Consider the following 13,077-nt stretch of genomic DNA (forward strand, 5'->3'; position numbering starts at 1 on the left):
TGGTTCTGTAACGCTTTAAATCCATTTCTATTAAGAGCATCACTGCTGAACACCTAAATATTATAAGAAATCAGCCTCCATGTAGTTCCCATCAGTTGTCATTCAATAGCTCTGTTTGGTGAAGGAAGACCTTTTACCCTCAACATTTCTCCCTGCCAGATAGAACAGATTCAAAATTCAAGCATACATACAAAGTGTCTGGGATATATGAGGTGTGATGGTATTTGCTTTCTGCTGAGTTCCTCGTAACTTCAACTTTCCACAGCAGTAGCCCTAAAGAGAAGTACAGTGGGCTGGAGTGAAGGTAGCTTCTGAATACAGAAGTGGAATCTGTGGCAGATTGCCTGATAATGGTGCTCCCATTCCCAGAGCACAGGATGGATGAAATGTGTGCTCAGTCATTCTGCTCTGTTCCACAGTGCTGGTTATGAGCTCTGTGCTTTGTATCAGCTTCTCTTCATCCTGGGTTTTCTCATATACCATGAACAATGTGAGAAACAGTTTGGTTAAAATGGAGCTTATCATTTATCTGAAACCAGAAGCCAGACATAATAACTAGATAAATATTTCAATCTCAGCTTTAACTTCTGTTTATGTGCAAACACACTTTTGTGTATGGGAAAGGTGAGCTTTTTTATGTCCTTCCAAAGCTATATATATATATAAAATATGAAGAAAGTTGTACTTGTTCTTGCCTTGCAGCCTTTCTTTTTAATCTCTTTTAGCTGGAAATCTCTATGTGCTCAGAGACTCGATTTCCTGGTTGTAGTGTGAATTTGGTTGGCTCCTGGCTGGGTTCTGGGGCAGATGCTATAATGTTGGAAGTGGAGGAGTTTGGAAATGGGAAGTGAGGTCACAGGGGGTACATGTATCCTTCCATAATTTGTGGTTTTCTTTGCAGCCCTGTGTGACATGCATCCCATGAGAGCACTCTTCCTCATCCCAAGGAACCCACCTCCAAAGTTGAAATCCAGAAAATGGTAAAGAGATGTGTAAAAAAACCTGTATTTTTTTCTGCAGTGGGCTTAGAAGGGCTTTTAGCTCACTTGTCCAGAGACAATGATTTTGTTAAATCATCTGGTTATCTAGGAGGTGATTCCTAAGCTGTCTCTAAGAGCTGGATTGAGTCAGAGGGCAGATATAGTTTACATTTGGGAAGCAACATCTTTCTTCTGAACTCTGCCTAAACTGTGGCAGTTGTTTCATTTTGGTGTCTGTGGCCAAAATTGCAGGATAAACAAGGAAACTTATGTGTTTCTTGGGGTCAGGGCTTTATCAGAAGATTGCTTGGACATTGTGGGGCTAATAGAAATCACCTGCCCTACAGAGAATTACTTTTTGTTTTAAATGAAGTGTATAAAGAAAATCTTCACCTTATCAAAAGGTCAAGGGCATTTTTGAAAAGCTTGTGTTGGCCAGATTGTGGTTTTGTTGATCAGGATGTAAATTCAAGGTAACAACTCCTCTGAGAGGGTGGTGAGGTGGAGTTCACCTTCAGCACTGTGCTGGTCACAGGAGTCTCACTGGAGGCAGAGCTCCAGTTGTCTCTCAGTTCCAGCACAGAAGGAAACCTTGCAAAGTCAGTGCTTTCCACCACTCAGGGGTAGTGCTTGGACCACAAGTTGAAAAGGATTATTGGTCTTTCTCCACTGTTGTGTCTTTTTTTAGGTCAAAGAAGTTCCTAAATTTTGTTGAAAGCTGCCTTGTAAAGCATTATTTGCATCGCCCATCCACGGAGACCCTGCTGAAGCATTCCTTCATCCGAGACATGCAGAACGAGCGGCAAGTGCGCATCATGCTGAAGGATCACCTGGACAGGACAAGGAAGAAAAAAGGAGAAAAGGGTAACATGGCAAAAACAAAATGAAGGACACTTCAAGTTTTGGCAGCAGAGCACAAGGCAGATGCAGCTGAAATACGAGAACCGGGAAAATTGAGAAAGCATTGTCCATGATAGTGGGGCCACTTTGAAGATTCCTTTGTCGAAGCCTGGGTCTGTGGTGGTGTTTTAGTTCTAAAGTCCTTGGAACCTTGAGTTATTGAGAGCAGCCCTGATGCTAGCAGGGAGTGAGGACTCCAAGTAAAGTCTGGGTCTCTGAGCAGTGCTCCACAAGTGTTTCCTGGTCTCTCAGTTCATACTTCTGTCCCAGTTCTAATTGATTTACCTGTTGTATCTCCATATAATTTTGTCTTCTGAGTTCTTTGGGGGCAGAAGGGTTCTTTAAGTGTTTTGCAATCGAGTGCACAAAAGAGACCTAGAGAGGACCTCCAAGCTCCAGTAAAATACAGATGTTAATAATGAATCACTTTCTTCACAGTGTGTATGAAGAAAAAGAGAGTTCAGATTTGTTCCAAATGCCAGCCTTACCCTTTGGAGAAAAAGCTGGAAGAAGCAGTGCAGGAATGAGGGTGATACTTGTGAAAAATGCCTGTGCAGTTTTTTGCTGAGGGCTGTACAAAGGGGACAGAGATATGTGGCCTCTTGACCAACAACCCTGCCCTCTCTTTCCTTCTCCCCTTCAGTATGTTTTATACTGCCAGAAACACTGTGAGAGCAAACTTAGAAAGCACTATGGAAGTTGGAAGGTGTCTTATAAATGCCCTGACTGGACAACAGGAGTATTAGCACCTAAAATGAAATTGCTGTTGCAAAGCAGATTTACTGACTCCAGTAGCAGTTGCAAATTCTGCCACCTCTTTCAGCTATGAATCTCAAAGCACGCTGAAATGGAAATATAGTGAGTTAGAATTTCTCACAAATGCCCTTGAGAGGGTGGAGGAATGAAAAGATAATAGTCACTTCTTCATAAATAGTTATATTTTGACCTGAAAATGCTATTTTTAAACAAAACTCCCCTGAAAAGGAGAATAGTGTGGAATTACCAGACTACACACTTCAAAATAGTTACTTCAAAAAAATGAGGTCCCAATTTAGCATGTAATACAGCCAGCAATGCAGGGCAGGACCAGTTTGAAATTATCCTGTAAAAACTGCCTTCATGTCAGTCTTGAAGAGAACTTTAAAACTATGGGTTAGCTTTTGAAATTTTGTGCTAAAACTAGTATTAGTTTTTCTTTTCTTTTTTGCTTACTTAATAATTCCCTTTGATACGAAGGGAAGCCTGGATTTACTGGTGGCCTCAGCATAGCCATGACACAGGTACAGAGAGCAGAGCAGGGCAGTGCAAGCTTTTATATCCTATCTTCTTTTTGAAGAACCCCTCTGCTGGTGGTGCTGTGGGGGTTGGGTTTCTCTGTGGGTTTAGCCTAATTTGTTTCAGATTATGGAAGTAGGTTAGTTTTGCAAAACCAATACAGTCAGTCACGGGAAAAGGTGGGTGTGTGTAACAGGGCTGCCCTGAATCATTATCTGAACTAGATTTTGAATTATGTACATGGATATTTTACCTCCCTTCAGCCTCCCAGTGCAACATGTGACTTTTAAATTCCAGTTCCTCCATAGCCTGTAGTTCAGGCTGAGTGCTCAAAAATAAAGGTCAAGATCATGTCTTAAATAACAGCATCCTCCTCTGGTGTTTGTTTGTTCTCCTTTTTAGAAGAAACGGACTATGATTACAGTGGAAGTGAGGAGGAAGATGATGAGCTGAATGAAGATGAAGGAGAACCAAGGTTAATTTTATTACTGAAATAGAAAATTTGACTGCCCAATCTGTTCTCACTGAAGGCAGCCTCTCCTCAGCCAGAATAGCTTTCTTAACTTGCTTTAAATCCTTAATCTCCTGGTTGCCCTTTGGTAGCTTTAACTGTTTTGTTGCTGTCAAACACAACTGCTGAGTATAAAATGTCTGTAATAAGCTGCTGCTTTAGTTCCCTTGCAGTAGGGGGGAAGCTCTCAAATGAAGGACCCAATAGTCAGCTTCAGGCTGGTTTGTAGCACACCAGGTGCTGCTGGAGACATATCATGGTTTGCTAACACAGGGCAAGAAACATTCTCAAAGCACCTTGTATTCTCTCTTTAGTGCTAAGTTTTCTCACGTAGAAACCTCCTCTTTGTTTCAGCTCCATAGTTAATCTCCCGGGGGAGTCAACTCTCCGCCGTGAATTTCTGAGGCTGCAGCAGGAGAACAAAACCCGTTCGGACCCTCATCGGCAGCAGCAGCAGCTGAAGGACCAGGAGAAGTACAAGAAACAGCTGCTGGCAGAGCGGCAGAAGCGCATCGAGCAGCAGAAGGAGCAGAGGAGGAGGCTGGAGGATGTAGGGGGCTGGCTTTGTTGTTATTCCATCACAAATTTTGTTATTTCATCACAAATGAACAATGTGCCTGTAGGGAGAAGGCTTTGCAAGGCACGAGGGCTCTGTTAAATTGTCAGCTCAACCTGGATCGTAGTCTTGCACCTTGGGGGAACTGTGTCACTTTTGAACACAATGGTTTTAGATGGGCTTTGTCCTTTTCCTGCTGATAACTTGCCCTGAACTGTGTGAGCAGAAGAGGAAGGGCATTTGTTCAAGTAGGTTTGGTGGTGGTAGCCTGGCAGATGTGGTGAGAGATCCCCATTTCTTCCTCATATGCGTTTCCCAGTTTGCAGTCTGTTGGTCTGGTCCAGAGTCTTGGGCCTGCTTTTGTTTAAGATATTAAAAGCTGGTTGCCTTTTCAGCTGCCTGACACACTGTTGTCTTAGAGGCAGATCTAAATCACAAAATCACAGAACCATTAAGGTTGGAAAAGACCTCTAGGATCCAGTCCAATCATTAACCCAGCACTGATGTGTCCACCACTATGTCTTGGTCCTAAGTGCCACATCCACGTACGTTTTTTTAATACTTGCAGGAGTGGTGGATCCATCACTTCCCTGGGCAGTCTGTTCCAATGCCTGACCAGCCTTTCAGTGAACAAATTGTTCCTAATATCCAGTCTAAACCTCCCATGGCACAACTTGTTTGTTACCTGGGAGAAGAGCCTGTCCTCCACCTGGCTACAACCTCCTGTCAGGGAGTTGTGCAGAGCAATAAGGTCCCCCCTGAGCCTCCTTTTCTCCAGGCTGAACACTCTCAGCTCCCTCAGCTGCTCCTCATCACACCTGTGCTCCACACTCCTCCACAGCTCTGATGCTCTTCTCTGGACACACTCCAGTCCCTCAATGTCTTTGTTGCAGTGGCACAACACAAAAGTCACCAACATGTCTCTTCTCTTGAGTATCTGACAAAACTCAAGCATTGTGTGAACACTTCAGAGCTGACATTTGTGAGGCACAGTGCTGCTCCAGCAAGATGGGAATGCTCTGGAAAAAGAAACTCTTCCTTCTTGAAATGTTGGGAAGACATTTGTCATTAGATTAATTGCCAGCTGTCAGGGAGATCTCACATGCCTGATAAATGACAGATCTGCCCTGGGTTGTCAAAAGGGCAGAGGTTTCACTTCAGGTTTGGCAGTGACGGTGGTGGCAGCTTGTCCCTGCCCACTTTTGCTCTGTGATGTGTCAGGTGTCCCCTCTTTAGTGACTGCAGAGCAGGAAATGGGCCTTGTGATTTATGAACACTGGCATCAGTAATTGGTGGGTACTAAAGTAAAGTAAAATAAGCAATGTTATCCCCTGGCTTTCTTCCAGCACCAGAAGAGAGAGCAGGAGCTACGAAGGCAGCAGGAGTGTGAGCAGAGGTGGCCAGAGGCAAAGGTCAGTCAGAGGAAAGAGGAAAGGGGTAAAGAAGACAAAAGGGCTGTGGAAGATGAATACTTCATAGTAGATGGACAGAGGAAATTAGAGAAGAAGCAGGTATGAAGAGGGTGTTTGCTGATAGCAAAACTGCAGCTCCCTGTTCTGTATCTGATGTCTTTCTCAGTTCCCTGAGGGTGTTCCTATCCTCTGAATCATGGACCAGAGAGGGACTTCACTAATGCATTTACTGCCTCTTGTTCTCAGGTTCAGCCTTCCTTTGAGTAAACTTAGATGTTACTGAGTTACCCTCCTTATCTGCAGCAGGGACACTGCCTCTCCCACTTTTGTCCCTGCTGTTTCTCTGTGCTGAAATAATAATTATAATTTATATATTATTTTGTCTGATTATAATTCCTTTACCCTGAAAGCTACCACCATCAGCTAAACCTAAACTTAAATCTCCAGTCCCCATTTTGCATTCATGTTGTAACCAGGACCATTTCTTGTTCACAAAAACAATGGATCAGAGGTTAATTTTGTTGCTGAACTGTCATTATCAAGTCTGTCACCTTGGCCACAATGTTTTTTTAATGTTTCAGCTGCAAATTGATCTGTAATCAAACAGAAGCACGCAGTGTTTGGTTAAAGACCTCTGGTTTTAGTAAAAGTAAAAAGAACAAATACGATTCTGACCTGCTGTCTAAAAAGCCAAGCAGTGTTTGGTGCCACTTTATTCTTCCTGTTGCTCGAGGTTCTGACTCTTCTGTCTGCTCTGCTGGAATTGTGGTCACTTTGTTCTTTGAAAAGCCACTATTTCCAGCAACTTGGTTGTCCTCCAAGGCATCATTGTCTCTGAGGTTCATCACTCTCTGTTTTCAGAAGATGGAAGATGTGCAGCACAACAGGAAGATGCACCGAACTCTCCCCAAAGATCAGACACAGCTGCTGTCTCTCCAGCATGATCACAGGCAGAAGAAGAAGGAGCCTTCCAAGAGTTCAAATGTAGGAGTGCATCCTCCATCAAGCAGCACAAGCAAAGAGGTATTGTCTTGGCCAGGGCAGCATTTTGGTGCTTTGTAGTTTATGATGCTGTAGGAATGCTGAATCAGAAAGCAGACTGATCTTTAAACCTACATCTGGAGCTTGACCTGTCTTCCTACACACTTAAACTACATTCTTCAGTTTCCATTAATATTCAGAGGATAAAGGAAAGGAAGAATTGTTCTGTCACTTCTGCTTGAGTTGAGAGAAGTGTTTGGTTGGTGAGGGGAGAAACGAGGTTCTTCTGGTCAAATAGGTGTCATTCCCTTGTCTTTCTAAGAGGCATGAAATAAGGTAATACCACCTGAGGTTTAATAGAGGTCTTTGCCTGATGTTAGGGTTTACAGAATTGACCCAGGCACAGAATGGTGTCCTGCCTCCTGAGCACAGATCTCTGTGCCTCAGCAAGCAAGCTGTGATGCCTTTTATTGTCTTGTATGTCCAGGGTAAGGTTTGATGGATCAGGGATAGCCACATACCATCAGCCTGTACTGTAATCCCTTTTCCTCCTTTGCTAACTCTATTACAATATTAGAAATACTCTAACAGTATTTCTACCCACCAGCTCATTCTGGTCACTGTCACCATATCCTGAAAAGCTCTGGGTCCATTTCCATATCTTATCTCCTCATTCCTAGCATGCTTTTTTATATAATCCCAACTGCTTAACCCAGTTCTACAGCTGGTGTGTGATTTGTTGTGTCACTAAAGTCTGGGTCAAAAATCTGAGCAGCTCACAGGTGCCTCCTCAGTAGAAGAGTGGATGTGATGTTCTCTGCAGTCATGCCAAAGTATCTTCCCAAAATGCCCAAACAGAGGCATGAGGAGAACTCATGCACATGTAAATAGGAGAAATGCAGTGCAGCTTCTTAACACCTTGCTGCTGCCTTCAAGCACATGCCATCTTTGTCATTTTCTTGTGTGTGTGTGCTGCCACTATTCCTTGAGCTGAAATGTCCTGTATTGATAGTTAAATGTAACTGCTAGGATTGGTGAAATGATGAATTTCAGTAACTGAATAGAGTCTGCAAACAGCCAAGCAGCACCATGAAGTCAGGAAAACAAAAGATATTAAGCTCCTTGTTAGAGGAGCAGTTTGTGAAAACGAGAGTAATTCTGTTTGAAGTACAGCCTAACTGTCAAAACCACAAACACGATGGCTCTAAAGGCTTTATTGTACTGACTGATTAAACAAATCATTACTAAAATTTGAAATCGGTATTTGTTTGATGATGGAGGGCTGGGTCTTATTCCAGCTGAGGAGCAAATTGAGTGTGGACAGAGAAGTAAGCTGCTTTTTCTAAATACACAACATCAAAGTCAGTAGAAAAGCTTTGCCTTTGTTAGGCATTTAATGGGTGAAAATGCAACTCAGATGATTAATTTATCTTCTACTTTATTGTAGTTAGAAGACAAAAAAACCAATAAAATACTGTCTTAGATACTCATCTCTGGTTTTGGCATGTGTTTTGTAAATGACTCCTTGAAAGCAAAATGAAATATGTTACAGAATTTAGTGTGCAGTCACTGTTAACTTTTAATTTAGTGGTGAAATATAGTATAATTAGTTGTGTTTTAGGTTCACAGCATAAAGCTTTTGTCATTATGGCTACAATAATATATTCTAGTTTTCAGGGTATTGTACAATACTATTTACTTAATCTCAGAACTTCTTGGAAGTCAGAGGTCCTTCCACTAAATTGGTGGTACAGGGTTGCATTTTTTGGTTGAGACTTTTTTGTCAGCAGTCATAACTATTTGCAATGATTTAAAAACGCTTTAAAGCTGTAACTGTTTTTAACAGGGATAAGTCAGTGCTTTTGCTCCTGTTGATACTTATCTTTTCCAGTTCATTAGCCAGAGAGATGTTAGTTCCTCTGTTGAGAGGGACCTGCATGGGGACAGTGGTAGCCTGCTCAAGAGTGAATTTGTTTGTACTTTTTAGGGGTCCCATTTCTAGCACCAGTCACTGGGACACAGAAGCTCTTGAGAATTATTGTTTCATTGAGACATTAGAAACAAACAAAGAATCCTAAAGCCCTCCAAAGCCTCAAGTTTAATGTTTGGGGGTGCAGAACCCTCTCTGGGAAGTTCCTTCTCTTTGCTATTGTGCTTATCCTGTGCACAGCAGGTCAGGACAGTTTTCCCCTGCACACCTGTGAGCTCACTCAGATGTGAGCTCACTCTGTATGGTATCGGGTCCCAGCAGCACCAGGGTGAAGGAGCTGGGAGGCAGACTCCAAGTTCAGGCTGACACTGCACTAGCTCAGTGCCTGGATGGGGCTTGGCACTAGTTCTGGAAGCCCAAAGTGTCACCTGCATGAGTTTGTGTCTGGATCATAAAGCCTTTCATGCCAGCTCCCCTTGGGCACAGAGCTGGGAGGTGAATTACCATATCTGGCTTTTACATTTCCTTCCTTGCTTATGGTAAAATTTGCCTTTCATTATTTCAAGTTGCAGGTAGTGAAAATGTGGCCTTGAGAGTGTGTTCACTGGGACTAGAATTTCATAGTGTTTAGCTGTGGTTGCTTGTCTTAGTAAGGGGTTTGGTTTTTTTTACATTTTGGTCTTCTTTTTTCCCACAGTGGGGATCTATGCGACTAAGTGGAATCATTTTCCATGTCCTCAGCAGTTTCTAGGCTGTGCTAAGAATATGCTTACCTTTCTGATACAGGCACAAACATCCAGATATAGTGAGAGATAGCATTAAGAATTCCCACCCCAACACAGATAAAAGAGTATTTTTATGGCATTAATCTCTAGTTTACTGTGTAGAGTTGTTTCCAGGCTGCTGAATCAGAGGATATGCTAAAGATTTACACTAGAGAATGAGAATTAGTCATGTTGAAAAGAATTGAAAAGAGTAGTAGGGTCAAAACCACAGGATAAAGACTTTCGTAATGAGCAATGCCCTCAGGAAATTTGTTCCTTCTAGATCATGTTCCTCAGTCTTTCTCACAGTACAAGTAACATACCAAAAGACAGAGTGTTAAAAGTGTTTTAAGGTAAAAAGCAACATGCAGTAATGTCAGTGCTGTGGAAGGGGGTAATTAATGCACAGCAAAACAGGCTGCATGTCGTCCAAGATAAGTAAGTATAGACACATGATTCCTCCCAGCTAAAATCCCAGCCTGCAGCCAAAGGGGTGGCCTAGAATACAGCAGATGGAAACTCAGGCCCTCCTCCTTGCTGCAGCTTGCAAACTTGATGGAAAAGGAAGGGTTGCAAATGGAAAGGAAAGAGTGGTTTGTGCTGTGCCAAGGCTGTCCTCCTTGGTGGGAAGGTCTGTCAGAGGTTTGTGCTCTGTGCTGCTGTGGGACAGCATCCAGCCCGCAAACCCAGGCTCTTTGTGCAATGTGCTGCTCTTTTGTCCTTCCCAGGCCGAGGACCAAAGAGGAGCAAAGAAGAGTGACAGCATCCAGCCCTCCCTGCAGTGGCCAGTGGCGCTGGGACACGAGGCCACCCCACAGCCCAGGATGGGATCCGGGAGCAGCTCCAGCCCCTGCACCCCCTCACCACAGAGAGCCCTGGTAGTGCAGGTACTGCTGCCCTGGCTGGGGACCAGGGGCCAGGGGTGCTTCTAGGCAGGACAGCCCATCAGAAACAGAATTCCCTTCTGGAGCAGGTGACTGAGGCCTGTGTAAACCGGCCCTGAGGTTTTGTGGTGCCACCTCTGCTGCTGGGTTCTATGTGGAATTATACTTAAGCACTGCAGATCAGGATTAGATAAGAGTTATTTTTTATGCTTGATGCCTGATTGTTGATTTCATGAAACTCCTCTCAGATGTTTCACAGAAAGTCTGAGTGACAGTGCTGTTGCAGTCCCTGGATGATGTGTTATTTATATGGTGCCATAAATGTATATGGCGCTTTACATCCAAACCAAATTTTTTAATGAGTGAAAACATGTAAACAATCAAGTTTTTTATTGATCTTATGAAATAATCTGTAAATATGTGGAGATACAATAAGGAGCAATGCAGAATGAGATTTTACCTGTGGGTAGAGCCCTGAAAGTCTGAGTCTTTTAAAACTTCAGTATTAGATGTAAAAGTGGGATCTAAACAGTACCTGTGTAGTGAAAGCATTCTGATGAAGTTCTGCATTGGAATCCTTCTCTTAAAACATTTTAGCTCCTGATATTATTTCCAGTTCTGGAAGAGGTGATTCATGGTTCTCATAATGTGCCCAAAAATTTGGCTTCCTTTCAGCATCCTACTCACAGTGTATATGAAGTAGCTTGGACTGCAGGGTTTTTTCTTCACTCTCTTGTGAAAAGGCTGTAAGCAAAAGAAAAACAAAACAGCAAGTAAAAATGGAATAAACTACTATAAGTGTGAGCACAAGTCATTTAGCCTGAATATCTCCAGTTATTCTGAAGGTGTGCAGTGGCCAGAATAATCTTACTGCTGGTACATTTTACATAGGTTTACATTTTACATAGTTTACTGCTGTACATTTTACATAGTATTTCATTTTGCATTCATTCATCCCCTCAGAGAGCACATACAGTCATAGCACTAGTTTTAACCTTGGCAGCTCTCAGTTTCCACTGGACCTCTGGATGCATGGATAGATAGATGGATAGGTTTTGTATGCATCTCTCAAATTGCTTCTGTGGGATTTAGCTACTGCTACCCACAGGAGACTGACATTCAGATCAGGCTTAGGCATTGTTTGTGTGCTGCTGTGGCATCTTGTGACCTCATTCTGCTCTGGGTCATGGAGTCAAAGGGGGAAGGTCAGACTGCAGAGAAGGATGGGTTATTGGGTGCAGCTCAGCTGCTTTCATGCTGCCTCACTAAAGTAGCAGTGTGGGTCTTTATGATTTGAGCACACCTGCAATTATGGGTTATTTCTATGAGATCAGGTTGTATTATCCTAAATATTTCTTATACTCATTGTTGATTTTGCTTGGCACAAGCTTCAGGTGAACATCCTCCGTGAAAGGTCGGAGAGTCATAGCATGGTTTGGGTCAGAAGGGACCTCTAAGAGTCACTTAGTCCAACCTCCTCACCATGAGCAGGGACATTTTCAAATAGATCAGGTTGCTCAGAGCCCCATCCAGCCTGGTCTTGAATGTTTCCAGAGATGGGGCATCTGCAGCCTCTCTGGGCAACCTTCTCCAGTGTTGCACCACCCTCATCATAAGAATTTCTTTCCTTACTTTCCTAAAATGCAGGGTTCTGACTTTACCTTTTGCCTGAGCCATATCTTTCAGAACTCTACCAGTGTGTGATCACTGCAGCCCCAGCTGCCTCCAGCCTTGAATTCACTGATTAGCTCCCCTGTGTTGGTGACCCTCAGGACCAGTATTGCATCCCCCCTGGCAGGGCTGCCTACCACCTGGCTGAAAGTCATCCTCTGTGCATTCCAGGACTCTGCTGGACTGCCTACAGCTCATTGTGCTGCTTTCCCAGCAGATACAGGAGTAGCTGAAATTCCCCAGCAGGATGTGGGAAAGCAGCTCTCCCCTATCCTGCTTTGGTTTGTGCCCTGGAGTGAGTCTGAGAGCTCGGGAGGTGGATAATAGCTGGCTCTTAGTGTCTCTGAGTCAAAGCCTCCCTGTGCCTTTCCTCTTCAGGTTGCTTTGCTGTTTGGTGATGATGGAAAAATCACCAGAGACAGATGTGAGCAGAAAGGCCTCATTTCACCTGATAGCTTTTACCTGGAAAAATATTTATGTGTGTGTTCTCACATCTTTTTTTTTCCAGGGTCTGTTTGTTGTTTCAAGTCACAAGTATTGTGAGTGGGCTGAGTTGATGGCCTGGCTTGCAGCACCAAATCACTGGAGAGCTATGCAAGGTCTACAAGAAGGACATTTGTATCTTAGCCTTGGGCAGAGGCTGGCAGCTTCCCTGAGGCAAATATTTCAGCCCTGTAACAGCAGTGGGAGCATCCACAGTTTGTTGCATTTGGGATTCTGCAGGAGTACAGTGGCTGTACAGAGAATAGTCTCTCCCTTGCTTAGGTGTCACTCCTGGGATGAGAGGCTGCTTCACCTGGGACAAGTGATCATTCCTCTGCATTCCTCTGCACCCTGCCAGTGCTTTCCTGTTTGTAGCACCTCTCCAAGCTGTGGACAGGGGTGGTGGGGAATGAAGTAGTATTTACCAACTTCTTTCACATTTCTTGATGGAAGCTACACTACAAAAAATATATGCTGTTTAGAATGATGGTGTTACTTAAGGATAATAGCAGCAAGTGGTGCACAGCGGTTGCAGTGTGATTTCACTGCCTGCTGGGAGGTGCCCTGGTACCCCCTCACAAAGCAGAGCTCCAGCTGACAGTGCATGTGGACAGGGAGAAGCCAATCTGTGCTGCTGCCTGCTGTGTTCACATGGAGACCACATGAACTTCAATGGGTAATTTATAAATTCCCTGAAGGGTTATTTTTCCCTTTGCTAGTTGAGAGCAGC

General features: G+C 43.6%; 1 protein-coding gene across 4 annotated transcripts in view; it reads left to right on the forward strand.

Moving 5' to 3' along the window:
- Nucleotides 1-13,077, forward strand: part of NRK (Nik related kinase) — a 92,724-nt gene that overhangs the window by 44,717 nt on the left and 34,930 nt on the right. The window contains exons 9-15 of one of the 4 annotated variants that reach the window (XM_058847776.1): nt 902-980; nt 1,669-1,844; nt 3,558-3,630; nt 4,021-4,216; nt 5,569-5,634; nt 6,496-6,657; nt 10,038-10,196. In XM_058847776.1, coding sequence (XP_058703759.1) covers nt 902-980; nt 1,669-1,844; nt 3,558-3,630; nt 4,021-4,216; nt 5,569-5,634; nt 6,496-6,657; nt 10,038-10,196 — 911 coding nt within the window. Of the gene's footprint in view, nt 1-901; nt 981-1,668; nt 1,845-3,557; nt 3,631-4,020; nt 4,217-5,568; nt 5,734-6,495; nt 6,658-10,037; nt 10,197-13,077 lie in introns of all 4 variants that reach the window. The other 3 variants (XM_058847774.1, XM_058847775.1, XM_058847777.1) reach the window with 3 other exon arrangements.

The sequence above is a fragment of the Poecile atricapillus genome, chromosome 12 (genome assembly GCF_030490865.1).
Source record: "Poecile atricapillus isolate bPoeAtr1 chromosome 12, bPoeAtr1.hap1, whole genome shotgun sequence".
NCBI classification, from domain to species: domain Eukaryota; kingdom Metazoa; phylum Chordata; class Aves; order Passeriformes; family Paridae; genus Poecile; species Poecile atricapillus.